The sequence below is a fragment of the Saccopteryx bilineata genome, chromosome 11, assembly GCF_036850765.1.
Source record: "Saccopteryx bilineata isolate mSacBil1 chromosome 11, mSacBil1_pri_phased_curated, whole genome shotgun sequence".
NCBI classification, from domain to species: domain Eukaryota; kingdom Metazoa; phylum Chordata; class Mammalia; order Chiroptera; family Emballonuridae; genus Saccopteryx; species Saccopteryx bilineata.
In genome coordinates, this window is record NC_089500.1 from 64971592 (window position 1) to 64995998 (window position 24407).

General features: G+C 49.6%; 1 protein-coding gene and 1 pseudogene across 1 annotated transcript in view; one reads left to right on the plus strand and one right to left on the minus strand.

Moving 5' to 3' along the window:
- Positions 1-18197, minus strand: part of CFAP100 (cilia and flagella associated protein 100) — a 49961-nt gene extending 31764 nt beyond the window's left edge. The window contains exons 1-3 of the mRNA XM_066246767.1: positions 18130-18197; positions 16724-16831; positions 5325-5411 (exon numbers count right to left, since the gene is read on the minus strand). Of these exons, the coding sequence (XP_066102864.1) occupies positions 5325-5411; positions 16724-16772 (136 nt within the window). The 5' untranslated portion in view covers positions 16773-16831; positions 18130-18197. The remainder of the gene's footprint in view (positions 1-5324; positions 5412-16723; positions 16832-18129) is intronic.
- On the plus strand, positions 4301-4460 carry LOC136315855 (U2 spliceosomal RNA; annotated as a pseudogene).
- Positions 18198-24407: the final 6210 nt, after the last annotated feature.

The following is a 24407-nucleotide window of genomic DNA, read 5'->3' on the forward strand; positions in this document are numbered from 1 at the left end:
GAGGAACTGCTGAGCAGTGCTTGCTCCGAGTCCATCAGGACCCACAGCAGGGAGGAACTGCTGAGCAGTGCTTGCTCCGAGTCCATCAGGACCCACAGCAGGGAGGAACTGCTGAGCAGTGCTTGCTCCGAGTCCATCAGGACCCACAGCAGGGAGGGGCCGCTGAGCAGTGCTTGCTCCGAGTCCATCAGGACCCACAGCAGGGAGGGGCCGCTGAGCAGTGCTTGCTCCGAGTCCATCAGGACCCACAGCAGGGAGGAACTGCTGAGCAGTGCTTGCTCCGAGTCCATCAGGACCCACAGCAGGGAGGGGCGCTGAGCAGTGCTTGCTCCGAGTCCATCAGGAACCTCTGAACAGGAAGAATAGAGTTGTACAGGGGTCATAGGGGTCATGCAGGATGAGGGAGGAGTAACAGGAGACTATTACAGGGGTCATGCAGGCTTGGTTTGGGGAGTGGGTTCTTGTCTTGTGCCTATGCATGATTTTATTTTGCACACTGACTTGGATTCTGACTGGCTGCAGGAGAGACTTCCAAAGGGCCCCTGTCAGCCTCAGGAGGCTAGGGAGGTTGATGGAGAAGGTGAACCAGACACATGGCTATTCTACACAATAGGCCCCTCTCAACCCCTAGAAATGACGTAACAGATTCAGGAATGGCAGACAGCTCTGAACAAAAGGGTGTCCCTGGGGAGCAGAGCTGACAGGGAGCTTAGGGGTAGGAAAGGCAGACAGCGTGGGTTTAATGGGGGAAGTACAGCTTTAAGAGCAGGGCGTGGAGGGCTGAATGGCTTGGGGCAGCAGAAGAGGGCAGGAGACCTGAACAGAGTTGCCACAGCCATTCCCTTCCCCAGTCCTCCTCTCACTCTCTCGCTCTCTGTTCCTGGCCAGCACCCAGGGCAGAGACCTTTGCCCTAAATTTAGGATGGTGCAGATGGAGTCTGGGTCACAGTGGTGGGTGAACTAAGAGTCTTAATGACCCCAAACTGTCCGGCAACACCTGGGCTGTGTCCCTCAGTCCCCATCAGAGAGAAATTAATTATGATAGTTAATGCTGAGTATCTCCCTTGGTCAGAATAAGGACTTTACATGACTGAACTTTCCTAACAACCTATGAAGTAGAAATTGTTGTTATCCCAATGAGAAAACTGAGGCACAGGGAGGTAAGAAGCGCCCCCAAACCTATGCAGCTACATGCTGTGTGAAGGCTGATTCCGAAAACAGAATTTGCAATCAAGTGAGTAGGAAGATTTAGTACCAAGATAATCAGGATGTTAATGTGAAGATGAGCCCACAACCAAGAACGACAATCACTTGAAGCAAACCACCCCAGAAATGCACAGTTTGACATTTATAAATCAATTAATGTCGACTACCCCATAGCAGAATGAGAGAGAAAATAATATGGTCGTTTAAATAGATGCAGTAAAAGTATCTGATAATATTAAAAACTTATTTTGAATAAAAGTCTTAGCAACCTAGGAACAGAGGGGGCTTCCTCAGTCTGATAAAGGGAAGTGGGGTGGACTGAGGAGTGTCCCTGAATTCCCCAAGCCTGTGACTTTGTCCTCTTCCATGGTAAAGAGGGCTTTGGAGATGTGATGAGGACTTGGAGATGGGGACACAGATGATCTGGGATTATCCGGATGGGGTGCTCAATTTAACCACAAGGGTCCTTATAAAAGGGGGGCAGGAGGGTCAGAAGCAGCAGGAGGAGGTTTGATGAGAGAAACAGAAGTTGGAGTGATGTCATAGACATTGGAAAACGCTGCCTACACTGCTTGTTTTGGAGGAGGAGGAAAGGGCCACAAGCCAAGCAATGTAGGCGGCCTCTAGAAGCCGGAAAAGGCAAGAAAAGGGCTTCTCTTCCAGAGCCACCAGGACGAACGCAGCTCCGGGACACCTTGATGCTAGCCCTGTCAGATTCATTTTAGACTGCTGACCTCTAAAGGTGTAAGATAATATATTTGCGTTGTTTTTAGCCACTGAGTTTGTGGCTAATTTTTTACAGCAGCAATTGGAAATAAAAACAAGCATGTATAAGAAAGCTCTAATAAATATTGAATGCCTCCCCCCAACCAAGGTCAGGAACAAGGCACGGATGCCATCTTTGCACTTCTATTCAATGTTGTGGCAAGGTTAGAAAAAGAAACAAAGCATATCAGATTGGAAAGGAAGAGAAAATAATGTCATGCAGGGTGACATAATTGTATAGCAGAAAATCCAAAATCTACAAACAAAATGGTTACAATTAGATCAACTAGAATGGTTTATAAATCTTACTGTGGAATTAAATGAAAACTTACAGATGATACAGTAAACAGAAATCTTAATGATTTGTTAGGGGTCAGAAAATAGTTTTAAAACGGCACAAAATGTACTAATTATGAGGAAATAATCATTAAAAATTGAACTACCTTAAAATCAAGAACTCTTGTTCACTAAAAATCACCACCAAGAAAGTAAAAATGCAATCCACAGAGCGTGGGGTAAGTATTTGCAGTACTTATATCTGGAATATGTAAAGAGTTCTTAGAAATCATTAAAATGAGACAGACAACCCTGTAGAAAAGTGAGCAGTAGACAGGAACAGGCATTTCACAACATAGAATCATCAATGGCCCATTTAAGAGGTACTGTAGTCACCATCGTTGGTTACCAGGGAACATGAGATACTATTACATTCCAAATGACCATGTAGTATTAAAAGGATCAACAAAGTGCCAAGGGTTGGAGAAGACATGGAGCAACTGGAACTCACACCTTGGTATAACTGCCCTGGAAAACTGTCCAAGTATATTTATTAACGTTAAACACATGTTCCTAACTCCTCTCCTTTGTATATACCCAGGGGCCATGGGCGCCGTGCCCCCAACATAGCCTGTGCAAGAAGATTCATAGCACCATTCTTTGTAGTGGCTGAAAACCATAAACCCAAATGTTCACTTCCCCTAGGAAGAATAATACATTGTTTGCCTGCGTGTACAACAGAGTACACATAGCAACAACGCAAAAGGGACTCCTGTTCCGTGTGTCTCACAGAAGTGATGTCGAGCGAAGGAAGGCAGACTAAAAGAACACAGAATGATTCCATGTATGTAAGTTTCAAGAACAAATAAAATGATTCTATGATGGTAGAACATTGGCCATCTTTGGAGGAAAGGGAATTGAGCAAATGAAAATGTTCTAGACAGTGGATGAGTGGAGGGTAGAAGTTGTATACGTTTGTCAAAACTTATCAAACTGTATAGTTGAGATTTGTTCCTTGCACTGTGTATGAATTATATCTCAGTAAAAGACAAAACAAATCCAAACCCAGACTCTTCACCTTTAATTTAACAGTCAGTTCAGCACAAGTGGGACAAACTATTGGGTGAATGGCTGATGGGGATCTGTGATGGACAGTCAGGTGGTAGCCACGTGACCCTACTATTGCAGCGTGGCCGACAGTGAGGAAGGTGGCCACGTGGGCTTCCTATGACAGACGATAGGAAGCACATAGCCTATGGAGGAAGGAGTCTGTGGGCAAAGTGGAACATGGATCCATCCTATCGAACATGTAGTATCCCCTTAAAGAAAATATGGGTAACAAAGAGTTATAGGGACAACACCAGGAAGCAGACACATCACCAAGGACATTCTATAGGATATCACCATTTTTCAAAACTCAAGGCATGGCCTGAGCAGGTGGTGGTGCGGTGGATAGAGCGTTGGCCTGGGAGGACCCAGTTTTGAAACCCTGAGGTCGCCGGCTTGGGCGCAGGCTCACCAGTTTGAGCACGGGGTCTCTGGCTTGAGCATGGGATCATAGACATGACCCCATGGTCACTGGCTTGAGCCCAAGGTCACTGGCTTAAGCAAGGGGTCATTGGCAGAGCTGGAGCTCCCTGATCAAGGCACATACGAGAAGCAATCAGTGAACAACTAAGGTGCCGCAACTATGAGTTGATGCTTCTCATCTCTCTCCCTTCCTATCTGTTTCTTTCACTCAAAAAACAAAAACAAAACAAAACAAAACAAAAAAACCCCAAAATAAAACCTCAAGGCATGGAAAATGAACAGATGTGGGAGAGTGGCTGTGCTGGGTTAACAGAGACTGCAGATGTTCACATCCTATTTGAATCACTATGAAAACACATCTTGAGGGAGCCATTTCTTAGATAATTGGCTAAATCTGATGATTGTCTGGTTAATGTCATTGTGGACTTATAAAAAAAAAGTCCCTATTTTTGAAAAATATACATTGAGGTATGTAGAGATGAACTGACATGTCTGGTTTTTACTTTAAAATATTTTGGCAAATGTCACTTCTTGGCTTTTTGGCTAAGATCAAGTGTACTGTCTGTTCTTATCAGTTTAACATATTTTGGCAAAGACTGAAAAGACAAGGAGAAAAGGGATAGATGAAGCCAATGTGGCAAAACCTTGTCTACTGTCTCACCGGTGATAGCATGTGAGTCCACAGGCCTTTAGTCTCTACTTCTGGGCAGGTTTGGATTTTAATAATTAAAAGAAAGGAGGCAGGGGCAGGGCGGGATGAGGGGCGGGCGCTTGGCCTGCGAAGGACAGGCACAGGGAACATGCTCACAGCTGCACAGCTCCGTGGAAGGACCAGACTGGCCTGTAAGCCCAAGGGTCTCAGGGATGGGTGGGGGCAGTGCAGAAGCAGGGGCAGGTCGGGGAAGCCAGGGTGTGGAGTAACCCAGGGTCGGGGAGCAAGGGCTCAGGGGCCGAGTTACTTGCACCTAGTTGCCTCCCTTCTTCTTTCTAATAGGTAGCAGCCATGTGCCTAGCTGAAAAGCTATACTTCGTATAGCAGATGCTGATGGCCCTATGGCAAATAAAATGTAGTCAGAAATTGTTGGGTGGAGCTTCAGGGAAATATCTTTTCCCAGGTAGGGTTGAGTTGGTGGGTGGGTAATTTTGCCCTTCTCTTTGGTCTTTCTCCCTGTCTGGAATGAGATGAGATGTGATGGCTAGAGCCGCAGCAGCCATTTTGTGGTCATGTGACCACCTGTGGTTGAAAGCCCTACAGATGAAGATAGCAGAGGAGAAAGACTTAGGGTATGATCCCCTGTCTGATTTTGTAGAACCGCTGTTGGTGGAGCCTCAGGGAAGTGTGGACTGCCTCCCACATGTCCCTTACCACAGGAAACATATCCTACTTTGTTTCTGCTTCTGTTTCTCAGGTCTCAGTACCTCACTTCCTAATGGAAATGGAAGCATTTCCCTCTGCCCTGTACACCTGAGACGAGGCCTGAAGGCACCTGGTGCTGAGGGGGAGAGTGCCCCCCACTGGGGACCCAGCTCCCCACTCCCAGAGCTACCTTTGCCTTTCTTCCTCTGTTTGTTTTCCTCTTCAGTGATTGGAGAACTGTTGTCTGTGGGTTTGTCTGTGGGTTTCAGGCTGTTCTCTGGGGAGACACAAAGTGAGGGCACAGCAAATGACGTATTTTGTGATAGCTGTGGAGATAGTGTGAGGACGGGGAGAGACTAAGCAGCACTGTAGGGCTCCAGCTCCACGCTCTCACCCGCCTGCTGAGTGGGCTTGGCAAGTCACACAACTTCTCTGAGCCTCAGTTTCCATATCTGAGATAATCATGCTGACTTTCTTGGGAAGTTGTTAGAATTATGCAAGAAAATGGACACAGAAGTGCCTAGCACATGTACCCGTACCCAGAAGGTGATAGTGTGCCTTCCCTCTCATACCCTTCCATCTGCCCCTGAACAGCCACGCAGGATGTCCAGGGAGACCGTGGGCCTGCACTCCTTCCTCCTGCCCTGAGCGCTCCTGCTGCGAGCCACCCAGGGTCCGTCCGGGTTATACCAGGAAACCCAAGACTCCCACTTCCTTGCTCTCTCTTCAGCTGGTACCCACAGGGAAGGAGGCACTGGGCCTTCTCCTTCCTCCCACCGCAATTCAGGAATCTTTTGGAACCTGGAGACCCCAGTCTCTGCCAGTCTGGGAGGGCAGCCACCTTAGGGGGCAGGCGGGGTGGGGGTTGCTGGGGAACACAAGGAGGCGCTGTGGTGGAAAGTTCAGGGAGTGGCTCCTCTTGGATCAGTGTAGGGGCGGGTGACCTGGGATGATGGAGCGAGAGTGAGGGCTGGGAGATGGGGTGGAAATCGCCAAGGGCCAGGCCCTGAGCCAATGAGTCATGGGGTGTGCAGAGACCGGGGAAAAAAGAAGTCCTGTGGGAACGGCAGGAAGGTTGGGACATAGGACCAGGCAGCATATCTACTGGTAAAGGAGAAGGAGGCTGTAAGGAGTGGTGAGGCCTGTGAAAAACTCAGAGGCACAAGTTACTGAATCTTTATTATTTTTTAACTATCTTTCTTAGTGAATACATGATTAAATTTTCAGGGAGTAACCTTTAATTAACCATATAAAAATCAGAAGATACCACTGTAACTTAAATAGACCAACATAAAAAAAATAAGCCAAAACCCTAATGGAATTTAATTTTTTGTTAATTGAACAAGCAATGCACATACATAGAAAGTTTTTCTAACAATGTAGGTTTGATATGTTGATATGATGTCTTTCTATGATAATACTTACCTGAAGCCCTTACTGCCAGACAGATTCTTGTGTATCTACTCAGAGGTATTTTATATATAAACATTCTTAGATACCACTAGTTTTCATTAAACATGCTTCAGCTTACATGCTAAGACATGGATAAACCTAAAGGACATTATATATATGTATATATATATATCTATATCTATCTATCTATATATATAAATATATATATTTATTTTATTTATTTTTTTAAACAGAGACAGAGAGAGTCAGAGAGCGGGATAGATAGGGACAGACAGACAGGAACAGAGAGAGATGAGAAGCATCAATCATTAGTTTTTCCTTGAGACACCTTAGTTGTTCATTGACTGCTTTCTCATATGTGCCTTGACTGCGGGCCTTCCGCAGACTGAGTAACCCCTTGCTAGAGCCAGCGACCTTGGGTCCAAGCTAGTGAGCTTTTGCTCAAACCAGATGAGCCCGCGCTCAAGCTGGTGACCTTGGGGTCTCGAACCTGGGTCCTCTGCATCCCAGTCCGACGCTCTGTCCACTGCACCACCGCCTGGTCAGGCTATCATATCTTTTCTTTACAAGACCTTTTACTGTTTGGTTAAGGAAATGCTTTGACATTTTGTGTCCTGCTTTAAAAGGCATTCCTGATCTGAAGGTTAAACGCAACAAAAATAATACTTCTTTTTCTAGTGCTTTAGCAAAATTAAACATTTTCAAATAATGACATTTTTAAAACACAAACTTAATTTTACGATAATTCTTCAGGAGAAACAGGAAAAAGATAAACTGGATGCAAAATATCCTCATAAAAAGTGAGTCCCCCGCATCCCGGAACGGTGGGAGATCAGGTGTGTCCCCCCCCCCCCCCCCCAGCAGGCAGCATAGCACAGCGCAGGGTTTGCTGCTCGTGGCGGGGACACCAAGGCGGTGCCCGCTCTCTGACGAGCTTCCTCAGGCCTGCCGCTGCCCTGCTCCCCCAAGCCCAGCTGTTTCTCCCCACCCCGCTCCTCAGAGCCATCTTCTCTGCACCCTTGAGGCTGTGGCCTCCAGCTGCAGGACGGGCAGCCACTTCAATGGGGCCCCATTTTCAGTCATTCTTCTCTTTCCCTCTGGGACTCAGCGAGCTTTAAAGAGCATGGAGCAGGAAGGTGTACAGACACAGCTATATCTCCAGCACCTCAAGTGAATGAGACCCGGCATCCCAGCCTGAGGGCAGAGGCAGCGAGGACGCCCCCCTCCTCCCCAGGGCCTGAGCTAAGCTCGCTGAGACCTCTCTGTCCCCTCTTCTACCACCTCTGAGTGAATGAGACCCGGCATCCCAGCCTGAGGGCAGAGGCAGCGAGGACGCCCCCCTCCTCCCCAGGGCCTGAGCTGAGCTTGCTGAGACCTCTCTGTCCCCTCTTCTACCACCTCTGAGTGAATGAGACCCGGCATCCCAGCCTGAGGGCAGAGGCAGCGAGGACGCCCCCCTCCTCCCCAGGGCCTGAGCTAAGCTCGCTGAGACCTCTCTGTCCTCTCTTCTACCACCTCCTTTCCCTCCCTCTGTTCCAGCCGCTCAGTCTCCTTGGGGTCCTCACACAGGCCCCACAAATCCTGCCCCAGCACCTTCCCACTGGCTGTTCCTCTGTCTGGAATGCACCTCCTTTGGCCCTTTGTACAGAGGGCTCTGTCTCTCTCAGCTGCTGCCCACACAGAAGGGTCTGCCGGACATGCCACCACAGACAGCCCAGTCGACACCACCTGGATTCACTCGACTCTCAGCCCCTCTCTCCTTGTCTGAAAGCGTGTGAGTCAGCTGGGCGTTGCTCACTTTCTGTCTTCTCCTCCTAGCCCAGGGGAGTCAACCTTTTTATACCTACCGCCCACTGTTGTATCTCTGTTAGTAGTAAAATTTTCTAACCGGCCACCGGTTCCACAGTCATGGTGATTTATAAAGTAGGGAAGTAACTTTACTTTATAAAATTTATAAAGCAGAGTTACAGCAAGTTCAAGCATATAATAATAATTACTTACCAAGTACTTTATGTCAGATTTTCGCTAAGTTTGGCAGAATAAATCTTTATAAATGTTGGGCAGATAAAATATATTATGCTCACTTTGTTAAAGATGGCGTTGCCCAGGTGAAATTAATGTGTGTCTCTGTGGGCAGGCAGGATCGTTGTAGCCTGGGGCTTGGTTTTGGGATTAAGCCTTTCCCACCCTTTTTGATGTGGGGTGGTACAATCCCATCATGCCTCAGAGAAGTGACTTTGTATTAGAGACTTCCCTATTTTGTATATTGGATTAAAGGTTTGGATTTCTACACTATAAAATAGGGGCAGAACAGGAGCTTGCTCTCTTGGTTCCTGGGATGATTAGCATGAGAGAGCAGAGGGAGCAGAGCAGAGAGCAGAAAGAGGCCATGTGGCCAGGAGAAGCAGCCAAGATGGCAGAGTGCTGAGTGAGAGGCCAGTTTGTGCAGTTTGATGCTGGAGAAGGAAGGAGATGGGGAACTGAGGAGAATAAGGCTGGTGAGCTAGAAACCTTTGATTCTAGGAAACTCGGATAAGTCAGTGGCTTTGTGAGCACTGAATGTGAGTGGGTTTTGGAGCCCAGTGTGTGTTTTTACTTGCCCGCCGGGTGCAAGCTAGAATTAAAGAAAATGGCCTATCAGCTTTTGGCTCCATTGTTTCTTTACCAACTGTTCGAATCCAATGTGAACCTGCATGGGCCGGGTGGCTGCTGTGATAGCAGCTCTGGCCCTGGCTGCTGGCTTTACATTTGGCGTAGTCTGAGGCAGGATTCAATACAGTTCGGTATGGAGCCACTACCACTTTTGAGTGGTGGAGTAGAGGACTGGCTAGTGTTATGGTTCCCCATGGCTGTCCTTTTGGGGACCGTAGGCTGGCTGACTTTTACAGCCATGCGTGAGGCAACTGAGAGCTCTGTGGAAGAGGCTGCCTGGGACCTGTAAACCGAGCAGCGGAAGGAGCTGGAGCAAACGCAGGAGAAACCGATGCTGACCCTGGAGCTGGAGGAAATGCTGGAGGAGGAGGCCGACCAGGTTTGCGAGGTTCACCTGGAAATGGAGCAGCTGCTGGAGGAGGATTCACAGGTTCGTGAGTTGCAGATTGCCCTGGATGTTGTGGAGAGCCAGCAGCGGCGGGAGGCCAGAGCCAGGGCCGGGGCTGAGGCCTGGGCTGAGGCCGGGCCCAGGGCTGCAAGCCCGACAGTGGGAGCTGGTGTTTTCAGTTCCTCTTTGGAGGATGAGGAGAATCGGGCTGGAGTTGCAATCCGCAGTCTCCATAAGATGGAAGCCCAGCTGGAAGGAGCACCTACTGCGGCCCCGGTAGGTCTGCGATTTTGGGACATAGGGCTGAACACCATCTCTGGAGCAGAGATGGAAATGCTGACTGCCATTGCCATGTGCCCCTCTTTGGGACAGTGTAAGACCTGCCAGGACGGCAGGGATGAGGGGGGTGGCTAAGGTCTCATGTGTATGGACTGATTTCCTGGACTACAACTGGAGTGGGCATTGGCTCCTTTGTTGGATGGACTTACGGATTATGGATTTTGGGCAATGTGAAATACCCTGATGGGGGTGGGGGGTGGCTTTGCTGGAAGCACTCCCTTACCCAGGGAAGCTTTTCCAGTGGCTAGAAAGAAGGCCGAGGACATTTTGCGCTTTGGGCAAAGTGCTGAGACTGGTGAAGTGTACCTTTGTAATTGTTGAAATTGTATGATTTGCCATGTTGTTGTAATTTGTGTAATGTGCCTAATTTCCTTGCACGGGGATGCTGGTGATGTAGATTGTGAATAGTAAAGTGAGCATAGGGGTGGATTGTTGGGCAGATAAAATATATTATGCTCACTTTGTTAAAGATGGCGTTGCCCAGGTGAAATTAATGTGTGTCTCTGTGGGCAGGCAGGATCGTTGTAGCCTGGGGCTTGGTTTTGGGATTAGGTCTTTCCCACCCTTTTTGATGTGGGGCGGTACAATCCAATCATGCCTCAGAGAAGTAACTTTGTATTAGAGACTTCCCTATTTTGTATATTGGATTAAAGGTTTGGATTTCTACACTATAAAATAGGGGCAGAACAGGAGCTTGCTCTCTTGGTTCCTGGGATGATTAGCATGAGAGAGCAGAGGGAGCAGAGCAGAGAGCAGAAAGAGGCCATGTGGCCAGGAGAAGCAGTCAAGATGGCGGAGTGCTGAGTGAGAAGCCAGTTTGTGCAGAGTTTGTATCTGGGATAAGGAAGGAGATGGGGAACAGAGGTGAATAAGTCTGGTGAGCTAGAAACCTTTGATTCTAGGAAACTCGGATAAGTCAGTGGCTTTGTGAGCACTGAATGTGAGTGGGTTTTGGAGCCCAGTGTGTATTTTTACTTGCCCGCCGGGTGCAAGCTAGAATTAAAGAAAATGGCCTATCAGCTTTTGGCTCCGTTGTTTCTTTACTGACTGTCCGAATCCAATGCGAACCTGCATGGGCCGGGCTGCTTTGATAGTGGCAGCCCTGGCTACTGGCTTTACAATAAAACAACTTCCTATAGTTAAATCTGTCTTTTTATTTATACTTTGGTTGCTCCGCTGCCGCCCATCATGAAAGCTAGAATGCCCACTAGTGAGTGGCAGGGACCAGGTTCACTACCACTGGCCTAGAATCTAAACCTTATAAGGGTGTTTAATTTTGTTACAGCACTAGAAAAGTCAGCTGTGCCTACAGCGTCCTTGGTACCTAGTCAAAATACTTGATGACTTGGCAAGGGCAAAGGTGTCCCTGGAGGGATGTGAACATTCCTTCACGACCCTCCCCTCGGGGCAGGACCCGTCCCAGACTTGCAGGGCTCTGCTTGGTCGCCCGCCTTATCCCTGCAGGCAACTCCGCCCCAGGCACTCAGTCTGCCCCGCCCACCTTGGGCTTTGCAGGAGGGCAGGAGAGGGCCCTGAATCAGGCTGTTTGCCATTGAAATCCCAGCAACTGCCAACCTGCCCAAGTGGGAGGCAGCAGGGAGCCAGCCTAGAAGCAGGGCATGCTCACCCTTGCCTCTGTCTCCCCTGCCTTCCCTCTTGCTCAAGAAACCTGGCTCATCAGTGCCAAACACTGGCTTCTCTTCCTCCCTCTCTGAGCCTCTCTGTGAATCCCCCTCAGACCTTCAGAAACACAATGCTATCCTCTTTCCTTGGTAAGTGTGGAGAGAGGAGATTCTACCCTCGATCATAAGCCATACCATGACATACATGTCACACAGACATCAGTATACACACAAGCACACATGTGTGCTCACACCCATCCTCCTCCCACCTTCTCTGTGTATTTGTGTGGCCCCAGCTAAACACAGCTAGTGTCGTGAGCCTGCCGGTCTGCCTGGCGCTCTTTGAGGCTTGTGATAGCACACCCATCCCACACCCCACAGAGCCCTGTCCTCAACATCCAACCATGTTGTAGCACATGTCAAAATTTCCTTCTTTGGCCCTGGCTGGTTGGCTCAGTGGTAGAGCGTCGGCCTGGCATGCAGAAGTCCTGGGTTCGATTCCCGGCCAGGGCACACAGGAGAAGCTCCCATCTGCTTCTCCACCCCTCCCCCTCTCCTTCCTCTCTGTCTCTCTCTTCCCCTCCCGCAGCCAAGGCTCCATTGGAGCAAAGATGGCCCGGGTGCTGGGGATGGCTCCTTGGCCTCTGCCCCAGGCGCTAGAGTGGCTCTGGTCGCAACAGAGTGACGCCCTGGAGGGGCAGAGCGTCGCCCCCTGGTGGGCGTGCCGGGTGGATCCCTGTCAGACGCATGCGGGAGTCTGTTTGTCTCTCCCCCTTTCCAGCTTCAGAAAAATTAAAAAAAAAAAAATTCCTTCTTTTTGAAGGCTGAATAATATTCCTCCCCTGTCACACACACAAAAAAGCAATTTCATTTATAATGGCATCTAAAAGAATACAGTAACAACAGTGATATCATGGGAGATGGAAGAGTAAGAAGACCCAGGAATCGATCTCTTCACCAAAACAACCGTGGCGCTGGCAGGAACTGTCAGAATCCCAAATAGGAACTCTGGAGTCTAGTTGAACACTCAGAGGAGAGGTGGTGAAGGGGCTGGGAAATCCTGGCCACCAGCCTCTAGAGTAGCCTCAGTGGGGAGAGCAACCACAAACTGGGGCTATGTGTTTGACTGCTGAGGGTCTGCACTGAGGCTGGTCATTATTTCAATCCCCAAAAGCTGGAGTGACTTACCTGCCATGTCTGTCAACGGGGGTTTAAAGAGGTAGGACCTTCCTTCTTCATTCTTTTGGGAGCCAGACATTTAAAGAAGTCTTTGACAAGAGACCACTATCCAGGATATATAGAAAACTCCTAAAACTCAACAACAATAATCGAAACCAAACACCTCAACTCAAAAATGAGCAAAGGATTTAAATAGACATTTTCCCAAAGGCACACAAATGGCAAATAAGCACATGACAAGATGCTCAATATCATTCGTCACTAGAGAGATGTAAATCAAAACCATGACAGTGTATCGCTTCACACTTACTAGGATGGTAACAGTAAGAGAGAGAGTGACAAGTCTGAGCGAGAATGTGAAGAAACTGGAACTCTCCTGGTGGGAGTCAACGGGTTCAACTTCTGTGTTAGACTGCTCTCTGAGAGCGGGCACCCCCTCTGTCTCACTGACCTCTGCACCCCCAGTGTGACACAGTTCCTGAAAGACAGTCGGTGCTCAGTAAACATCAGTCAAGTAACTGAGTGACTGTGGCTTAAGAACAGTACTTGAGCCCTGGCCGGTTGGCTCAGCGGTAGAGCGTCGGCCTAGCGTGCGGAGGACCCGGGTTCGATTCCCAGCCAGGGCACACAGGGGAAGCGCCCATTTGCTTCTCCACCCCTCCGCCGCGCTTTCCTCTCTGTCTCTCTCTTCCCCTCCTGCAGCCGAGGCTCCATTGGAGCAAGGATGGCCCGGGCGCTGGGGATGGCTCTGTGGCCTCTGCCTCAGGTGCTAGAGTGGCTCTGGTCGCAACATGGCGACGCCCAGGATGGGCAGAGCATCGCCCCCTGGTGGGCAGAGCGTGGCCCCATGGTGGGCGTGCCGGGTGGATCCCGGTCGGGCGCATGCGGGAGTCTGTCTGACTGTCTCTCCCTGTTTCCAGCTTCAGAAAAATGAAAAAAAAAAAAGAACAGTACTTGACACATAGTTTATGTGGCCACCAGGGTGGGCTTCAAATGGCCGGTATTGCAGCTCCCCAGATGAAGCATGGGTCACTTAAAATCATAATTTTAAAGTTGCCAAATTCAACCTCTGTATCTGGCTTTAATGCACCTCCACAGCCACACAGAGGCCTGGGCATCTATCTGGTTCAGAAGTCTCTCGGGACCCCATACTCTCCTTTGATGCTCCCAGCATGGGAAATGTGGGCTTCAAGGGCAGCACACCTGTCTGCTCAGCACTTGTACCTGGTGAGAGAGGCTTCTTAAGCAGGGGATGGCCTCTCCCCTCCCTCATCCTAGTGTCCACAGCCTGGCCTCTTGGGAAATAAATTCAGCCACTCAATGAACAGCACCCGCTTGGCTCCCATTAGGCTCATCTAGGTTCCAGCCAGGATGTCAGGAGCCCCAGAAATGGAGGGACCGGAAGCAGGCCAGGTCTCCCCGAGCTGGCTGTTGGTGTAGGGTGCAGAGGGTATGGGGGCAAAATTGAGGGCATGACCTGCAGCCCCTGCACCTATTAGCCCTGACTAGAAAGACTTGGAGTCTGCTCTGGGCTTTGGCTGGCTCTTCTGCTTGGCCAAGGCCTCTCAGTGTCTTCTCTACTTTGCATCACTGTGGGTCAGTTCTTCCGTCTGTATCACAGGGAATGGTACCTCTAGTCATAAAAGTCATACAAAACAGAAACTAGGCATTCTCCCTGCTTAAACACTTCCAGTCATCTCAACAAAGATGTTCTCCTTTTTTGTCCTTTAGGATGTTAGTGTAGGTATCAAGTGTCACCACCACCTAGAGGCCTTCCCTGATCACCGTTTTTTCATTTAAATTATCCTTTGCCATCTGCTCAAAGCTTCCAGTCGTTTTTCCTTTCTACCACTTTTTGGCTGTTGTAAATATAAACTGGTTGTTTGTTTTTAAATCCCATAACAGGGGACTCCATCCGTTTTCCTCACCCCTGAATCCCTAGTGCCTAGAATGCATGCCTGCACACAGTTGGCATTTGTATTTGTGAATGAAGAACAAACCCAAAGCTCGCTCCTCTGAGTCAAATTCCAGCTAAGTCTTTATTCAGATTTATCCTTCTGCCCTCAGCCCTCTGGCTGGAACCAAGGTGCAGACACCCTATATGTATCTGGTCCAGATTTGGAGCTCGATGTCCCAAGCGCCTCACCACCCAAGGGTTAGGAGCCTTCCTGGTCCCCCCGCCTTTGTCCCTGGCTCCTATTGCTGAACCCAGGATGTCAGGTTCAGCAATCTCCCTGGCTTAAGCCCTTCTCTGGCCAGCGCGTCACCTCACAAACGGACATCACTCAGCTGCCTGGCTTGTTGCCCTGCACGGGCCCCATCTGCTAGTGCCCTTGGGCATGTCAGCTCAGTCGTGCCTGTTCAGCCTGGTTTTCTCCCAAATGAATAGACCAGGCTACTCAGCTCAGGGAGGCCTCCTGTCTGCATATCACGTTCTAGGGAGACGCTGTACCCAAACTGGACAGTCACAGAGTACACCCTATCACCACCCCGATACTACAGGATGAATCAGTATAACTTATACAGCCTTCAATTGTCTTGTGATAGTACAATTATATTGCATTTGTGTGTGTGTATGTGTGTTTAGAGTTAATTTGTTACCTGTAAATTATATTGCATTTGTGTGTGTGTATGTGTGTTTAGAGTTAATTTGTTACCTGTAAATTTCAAAGCTATCATTTTTTTTGGTAACCTTATTTCAACCTTCATTTTTCAATTTCCTGTGGAGCATTGTGAGTGAGAGAGAGAGTGAGTACACAAATGTAATAGTGGGGACAACTGTTGACAGCAGTGTACTTTTTGAAATAAACTAAATGCCCATTAACAGAGGGCTGTCTAGATAAATTAAGATACTATGGATTACTATTGTGCTCGAAACATTGGAAATGTAAGGTAACTCTTAACTGTATGTGCACGAAGCATGTGCACAGAGCACCCTTGGGAGGGTAGGAGGGACACTGCGGACATGGGCTGCCTCCAGGGAGGGGTGCTGGATGTCCGGGGACAGGTGGGGCTAGGCTCTTCACAAGGTGGGCTTGGACACGCTTCTTTGAACCATGGTAGTACTTTACCTGTTCAATACCAATTTAAACTAAAAGCTGAAGGTGACTGAGAGTATATGACAGTAGGTGGTATTGCCCCATCTGCCCGCTTCAGCCCAAGCAGCCCCAGATGTGCCTCTGCAGCCTCCCTCTGTGTGCCCAGGTGGGAGTGCCAGGCAGGTGTGTGTGTGTGTGTGTGTGTGTGTGTGTGAGACTCTGGGGAGGCAGGGAAGGGAGATGTTTCACACAAGGACTGGGGCCTGCTGGCACCTCCTCTGGGCTCAGTCGGGGACCTGGGGCTGTAGGAAAGTTGAGAGAGGCCACATCTGCTATGGCACCTTCTTCAAGGCCTGTTATGGGGTGAATTGTGCCCCCCCATTCATGTTTTTGAATATTTGACATCCTAACTCGAACACCTCAGAATGTGACCTCTTTTGGAAATGAGGTGGTTGTAGATGTAACGAAGATGAGGTCTCTGTAGTGGTGTGGCTCCCTAATTCAGTGACTCGGGTCCTTAATGAAAAGGACAAATTTGGAACACACACATACAGACAGAACAACACGTGAAGATGAAGGCAGACACTGAGGGTCTACAAGACAAGGAACATCAAAGATTGCCAGCAAACTGACAGAAGTTAGGAGAGAGGCCGGGAACAGATTCTCCCTCGTGGCCCTCAGAAGGGACCAACCTTTGATTTTGAACCCAACACTTTGATCATGGACTCCCAGACCCTAAACCAAGAAACAATAAATCTCTGTTGTTAAAGACACCTGTCTGTAGTAGTATTTTGTTCTAGCAACTTTAGGTCATGAATCCATGGGGTTTGAGGGAACCTGGCAAACAGTGATTTCTGCCTCATACTTTAGCATCCCCTGACCCGTCGATTAAGTCGAGACCTCACTGTCCCAGGCTGTCTTTGCTCTTTGAGAGAGCCCGTGCCGCCTGAGTACTTACTGTTGTATGTTATGTTCTTGGAGACTGTAGTAGGCAGGACCTTGGACATCCTGGCAGAGGAACAAGGGCTTGCTGCAAAACTTGACCTTGGCTAAAGGAAGTTCCAACCTGGGGAGCGACACAGTGCTTAAGCCTGATGGTTTCCAGGCCCACAGTCTCCCTTCCCCTTGGTGGCTGGCATTTAGTGAGGGCTCCGCATGTGGCCAACACCAGCAGCTCCCTGCCACTCCTCTCACACCCCATCTTCCCTCCCCTTCCTGACTTAGTTCTAGCTTTCCTGCCTACTCTGCCTGTGGCCAGAACACAGCAAACACGGTCTGCCTCGGGGCCTTTGCTGCCTCCTCAGTCAAAACGTGTTCTGCCATTCCCAGCTCCCACTCTCTCCAGAGCATCACCCCTTCAGAGAAGCTTTTCCTCATCACGTCACCTAAAGTGGGTTTTTAACCCCCCTCTCCCATATGACCTCACTATTTTTTTTCTCTGCAATTACCCACTGTCTGATTATTGCTTTAAAACATCGGTTTATTACCTACTTCCCCCCAGAATGTAAGCTCCTTGAGAACGGGTCTTTTCTAATTTGTAGCCCATGAGCTTAATCAAAAATGCCTAGCACCTCCTTAACATTTAATGTCTTTTTATTTTTGCAAAGGAGGGAAAAAGGAGAGATTTGGAGAGTTGTCCAAAGTCACACAGCAAGGAAGGGTGGAAGCTAGGATTCCAGCTCAGGATTCCTGGACTCCAAAGCTTGCGAGCTTCCAGCCACATTCCTGCTACGCTGCCATAGACACGGTTCTGGGTCCCAGAGGCGCGGGTTAGGGCCTGGCTCCCCAACCCCACTGGGCGGGGCTTGAGGTCGGACTTGGGACAGAGGAATGGCTAGAGTGAGTGACAAAGCAAGTATAGTGGCCAGAGAGGAAGGGCAGGGAGCCTGGCAAAGGGGCCTTGTGCTTCGGTCCAGGTCCAGAGCGCACCTTCATCCCGCACCCCATTCCAGCACAGCCCCTTGCGCTCCCCCAGCACCCCGCCCCCGCCCCCGCCCCCGCTGCCCAGCACAGCCCCACGCGCTCCCCCTAGTACCCTTCCCCCAGCCTCTGCTCCGCACCCCCGCCCCCGCTGCCCAGCACAGCCCCGCGCGCTCCTCCCAGTACCCCGCCCCCAGCCTCTGCCCTGCTGCCTCCCGCCCCCACCCCCGCCCCCGCTGCCCAGCACAGCCCCGCGCTCCCCCTAGTACCCTTCCCCCAGCCTCTGCTCCGCCCCCTCGCCCCCGCTGCCCAGCACAGTCCCGTGCGCCCCCCGCCAGTGCCCCTCCCCCAGCCTCTGCCCCGCCACCCGCGCCCCCGCTGCCCAGCACAGCCTCGCGCACCCACGCTTGCTCCCAAGCTTCTGTGCTGGGGTTCCAGACTCACCTCACCCAGCCCTTTGGTTTACGTCGTCATGGCAACCATTCTCCTGCCTGCTAGGGCTGTGACGTCACAAAAGCCTCCGAAGCCGGCCACTTTGGAATGAGGCCTGTGGGCCTAAGGGTGGGGTGTGTGTCGAGTAGAGTCCCTCCACTTCAATTCTAGGAGCCGCCAGGACGGGATCTAGTGATCAGAGATCACCTTCCTCCGCCCTTCATGGTCATTCATTATGGGTTTTTTTGTTTTGTTTTGGTTTTTGTGTGACAGGGACAGGGACAGAGAGAGACACAGATAAGGACAAACAGGCAGGAAGGGAGCCAGATGAGAAGCATCAATTTTTCGTTGCGGCTCCTTAGTCTCCTTAGTTCATTGATTCTTTTGCGTATGTGCCTTATTGGGGGGGGGGGGCTACAGCAGAGCCAGTGACCCCTTGCTAAAGCCAGCGACCTTGGGCTTCAAGCCAGCGACCATGGGGTCATGTCTATGATCCCACGCTCAAGCCAGGGGCCCTGGGCTCAAGCTGGTGAATCCCAGCTCAAGCCTGAGACCTCAGGGTTTTGAACCTGGGTCCTCTGGGTCACAGTTTGATTCTCTATTCACTGCACCACTACCTGGTCAAGTTCCCCCCAGCTCTTTTTCACAAGGCAGGCTTGGACACTTCTGAATTTTGAACCATGGTAATACTTTACCTGTTCAAAACCAAATTAAATTAAAAGCTAAAGGTGATTGAGAGTATGTGATAGTAGGTGATATTTCCCTGTCTGCCTGCCTCAGCCAAGCAGCCCCAGATGTGCCTCTGCAGCCTCCCTCTGTGCCCCTCGGTGGGAGTGCCAGGCAGCTGTGTGTGTGTGTGTGTGTGTGTGTGTGTGAGAGAGAGAGAGAGAGAGAGAGAGAGACTCTGGGGAGGCGGGGAAGGAGATGTTTCACTCAAGGACTGGGGCCTGCTGGCACCTCCTCTGGGCTCAGTCCGGGAGCTGGGGTTGTAGGAAAGCTGAGAGAGGCCACCTCCACTATGGCACCTTCTTCAAGGCCTGTTATGGGGTTCTTCATTGTTAGTTATTGATTCAAATTGCACCATCGGCCGCACGTGGTCCTTTCTGCAGAAGTGCAGTCCTGGGAACTGTAGCTTCAGAAATACTGGGAACTCGTGGGGAAAGCAAATGCTCTGCTTCTCGTGCAGTAGAAGCTCTGGGGTGCAGCGGTCAATCTGAGCTGTAGCAAGCCCTCCTGGGATTCGCATGTGAGACAAAGAATGAAGACACAGAGTAAAAGTTTTATCAATAAACAGAGGGGAACAGATGAGGTGATAAAGAGCTGGGATCCAGTTTCTATCGTCCAGATTCACCAACTGGTGTGGCTACAGGCTCTTTCCCTCCCTGAGACTGTGGGCCCCCAGAGCAGCCAGAGATCCCTCTTTGAGTTCCGATCATGGCTGCCTAATTTTTTTGTGTATTTAGGGGATTTATCTACAGACAAAGGCTATTTTGAGTTAGGAATAGTCAAGGCTCTTCTTTCTCAAGAGCAGTCTGCAGGTGGTAACGTGGTGACGGTGAGAATGCTAGCAGCTCCTAGCTCTGCCCAAGGCTAGTGTAGTGGGTGGGAAACCAGTCTCACTGCAGGATCTCTGGTAGAGCTCAGGGTGGGAGTGCGGAGAAACTCCGGAGGGGGAAGGAGCAGGAATGCTGGAATCACCTCTGGAAGATACAGTCCCACCTGTAGTGACAGCATTCCCCTGGAATTACGCACAATGGGCTGTGTACAGGGAGGAAATAGGTTGTGTGCCCATGTGTGTGTGTGTGGGTGCAGATGGGTATGGGGGAGTGTTTGTTAAAGCAGCCAGCATTAAATATCCTAAACAGGCAAGCGGCTCCCCTAACCTCCAGGATAGAGACCTCTTAAGCGATCTAGCCGTGCCTGTTTCTGTGGCCTTGCAGCCCTACTAACTGTCACACAGACCAGCAGAACGGGAAGTTGTGCACTGGAGTTAGGTCTCAGCAAGCACTCGCTAACTAGTGACTGAAGTAGAAAAGCAAACAGTTCTGAAATTATTTATCTCAAGCACCAAGAGTTTCAATGAGACTTTTGGGAATCTAGAAAAGAGATAACTCAAAGGGAAAGAGCGACTGAACATACTTACACTTCATTGTTTTCAACAGGAAGTTTATGGAGCATCCTGAATTTTTCATGAACCTTTACAGAGTGTTTCCCTGTGCCAGGCACTGCTCTCTGTGCTGGAGACCATTTAACACAGACTACCCAGGGAAGTGGGTCCTGCTGTTAGCTCTACCGTCACACAAGGGAGGAAACTGAGTCACTGTGAAGTTAACAAATGTACCCAGCAGAGCCAGGGGTCCCAGAGACAGGACTTGTAGACTGAGGAGTTCATTGTCACTCTTAACCAAACACACATTGCCTTTCACTAGGCCTGCTGGCTTGAGCGTGGGATCATCGACATAGCCCCGTGGTCACTGGTTTGAGCCCAAAATTTGCTGGCTTGAAGCCCAAGGTCAGTGACTTGAGCCCAAGATTGCTGACTTGAATAAGGGGTCACTGGCTCAGCTCAAGCCCCCCCCCCCATGTCAAGGCATATATTAGAAGCAATCAATCAATAAATAAAATGAAGCAACTATGAGTTGATGCTTCTCATCTCTCTCCTCCCTATCACTCTTCCCCCACCCCCTCTCTCTCAAAAAAAAAAAAAAGTTGGAAGAAATGGGTCTTCTTTTTAAGTCTTTATTTTTTATTTATTTATTTATTACAGAGACAGAGAGTGAGTCAGAGCGAGGGATAGACAGGGACAGACAGACAGGAAAGGAGAGAGATGAGAAGCATCAATCATTAGTTTTTCATTGCGCTTGCAACACCTTAGTTGTTCATTGATTGCTTTCTCATATGTGCCTTGACCGCGGGCCTTCAGCAGACCGAGTAACCCCTTGTTGGACCCAGCGACCTTGGGTTCAAGCTGGTAGACTTTTGCTCAAACCAGATGAGCTCACGCTCAAGCTGGCGACCTTGGGATCTCGAACCTGGGTCCTCTGCATCCCAGTCTGACGCTCTATCCACTGCGCCACCGCCTGGTCAGGCAGAAATGGGTCTTCTTAAAGGGGAAATTTGTATTTATGATTTCATATTTTCCTCCTTGAAGAAGGTGCATCAGTCAGGGTTCTTGGAAACAGACAACAGAAGTCAGCTACAGCTGTAAATGGGAAAAGGATATGGAAGCTCCCAGAATCTTCAGGTGGACGGGGAACCAGGCTGGGAGGATGTAGCAAGGAGCAGAGCCCAAGGCCTACTGTGGGTGTGTCCTTGTGCAGACTCCGTGGCTGTGATTCCGGGCCTGGCTGTGTGATTATCACTGGCAGAAACTGGGTCACCTGCCTGCACCTTCTATCTTCTAGGCCGAAACCTGAGTCCCTGCTTCTACTCTGGCTGCAAGGGAGGTGGGAAACAGCTTTCGTAGTGGGGGTGGCAATTCCTCCAAACCCAGGAAGGGTGTTCAGAGGAGCAGGTGGTCTCCCAGCAGGACAAGCAGCTGTGTCAGTTCTCCGCTGTATACTGGGTCTCAGTTTGCTCCTGCGGCACTAACTCTATACCTTTGTTTCTATCCCGCCTGCCCCGTCGGTTTTTGTTTGTTTGTTTTTTTGAATATCCTTCATTCTGCTGGCAAATTCCTCTGGGTCCATCACCCATATTGCCCAGGCCCTCTGTCTCCAGCAGCTGGGCTCATCCAGCCGGTAGTGGATTGGAAGGTGGGAGATGTCGGAAGTCGGGGCAGCTGTCCCCTCCCTTTCCTTCCTGGCTGTGGCTGAGCAAGGTGGGCTTGCTGTTCCGACAGCCCTGGCTCCTGGGCCCCACAACACCACCTCCTCCCTTAGACTGCTGCCCTCCTGCTGATTTCTGATGGCTTCACCATTCCCGTTTCTGCATCTATATAGTTACTTTCATCAAGTGTGTAACCAATTCCTTGTATTAAATCCCTCTGTGAAGTTCCTTGAGGGCTCTGTTTTCCGGACGGAAGGCTGACTGACACACATAAGACAGGCGGGAGAGCACAATGGCCAAGAGGATGGGCAGTGGCATCAGTCCAGGCTGGGTCCGACTCTGAGCTCTTTTACTGGCCACGTGGCTTTGGGCAAGTTACTTAAGTGCTCTGAGCCTCAGTTTCCTTATCTGTGAAGTGAGAATACTAATAATGGCCTGGGGGGAGGTGTTGTGTGGTTCGCAGAGCCTGGCACCTAGTTGGCTTCAAATAATGCTTGTCTGCTATTTTATATTAATGTCTACGGGGTTGTTCACTATAGTCACTACTGTACATTACAGCCTCAGGACTTATTTATTTAATAAGTGGAAGTTTGTACATTTTCATCCTATTTATCCATTTTGCTTCAACCTCAACCCCCACCACTGGCAACCACCAATCTCTTCTCTGTATGTATGAGTTTGATTATTGTTATTGTATTTAGGTTTCACATATGAGATCACACAGTATTTGTCTTTCTCTGACTTATTCTACTCAGCACAGTGCTGTCAGGTCCATCCATGTTACACACGCGCACGTGCCACACACACACACAATGGCAAGATCTCCTTCTTTTTCACAGCTGAGTAATATTCCAATGTGTGTGTGTGTGTGTGTGTGTGTGTACACACACGTATCACATTGTTTTGATCCATTAATCCATTGGTAGACACTTAGGTTGTTTCCATGTCTTGGCTATTATAAATAATGCTACAATGAACATGGAGGTACACATAGCTTTTCAAGTTAGTGTCTTCATTTCCTGTGAATAAATACTCAGAAGTAAAATTGCTGGATCATACAGTAGTTCTATTTTAAGTTCTTTGAGGAACACCCATACTGTATTCCATAATGACTTCACCAGTTAACATTCCTACCAACAGTTCACCAGCGTTCCCCTATCTCTATATCCTCACTAATGTTTGTGATCCCTTGTCTTTGATGATAGCCATTCTGACAGGTATGAGGTATATCTCGTCATAATTTTCAAATCAGGGTTTCTCAGAGTGATATTGACCACGCCCACTGCTTTCTCTTTACCAACTACATGTAGCCATTAGCCTCTTAAGCTTCCTTTTCTTTTCTTTTTTTTTTTTTACAGAGACAGAGAGTCAGACGGACAGACAGACAGAAACAGAGAGATGAGAAGCATCAATTATTAGTTTTTTGTTGCGCATCGCGACACCTTAGTTGTTCATTGATTGCTTTCTCATATGTGCCTTGACTGTGGGCTTTCAGCAGACCCAGTAACCCCTTGCTGGAGCCAGCGACCTTGGGTCCAAGCTGGTAAGCTTTTGCTCAAACCAGATAAGCCCGCGCTCAAGCTGGTGACCTCGGGGTCTTGAACCTGGGTCCTCCGCATCCCAGTCCAACGCTCTATCCACTGCGCCACCACCTGGTCAAGTGCCATTAGCCTCTTAGAGCCATGATCTGCTATATGTCAGGGGAAGCTGACAAGTCCTGGAAGTGAGTCTGAAGCTCCAGCCTTTCCCTCTCTCAGGACCCTCTCCCCACCGTAGTGCCTTCACCTGCCCTTTGGTATTTTGGTCTGGCACGCTTTTTTTTTTTTTTTTTTTTTTTGTCATAGTCATCAGACTGCTTTCCTGCTAACTCAGATGGGCAGATAATTTGATAGGCATCTGGAGAAAAGATGGGTGGCTTTGGCATCTACATTTGAATACAGTACAAAAGAAAGTGTTATATAAAGTAATAAAGAAAGTCTTGGAGCCCAGGGGTGATTTCGTGAGCTTGAGTCATTAGCAAGGGCATCCTGGGGGTGGCGTCATCTGGCCTGGGTCAAAGCTTGCATAGGATCTGAACAGGCAGAGGGCGCCACGAGTAAGAAAGGTGGAGAGCACAGAAGACTGAGCCTGAGTCCAGGAAGCAAGAGCAGCCCCGTGAGGCTGGGGCATAGGGTGTGTTGTGGCAAAGGCAGTGGTAGGGTTGGGCAGCATGTAGGGGCCCCAGGCAGTGTCCCTGGGTCACTGAGGACCAAAGCGTTGTTCCGTAGGCAAGGGTGGTGGTCTTTTCTCACTCCAGTGGAGCATAGAAAAGGCAAAGCCGCTGCCAGCTTTGGTGTTTAGTTTGGTCTTGAGCTTTGTGGAAAGGATGGGTTGGAGAGAGACACTAGAAAGCCGTTTCTAAGCAAACGATAATGTTGAACTGACACCGGATGGAGGTGGTTAAGATGGAGAGAGGCTGACAAAAGTGACATTTGAGAGACTGGCAGTAGGGTGAGGGGAGGGGAGTGGACATAGGCAGCTTG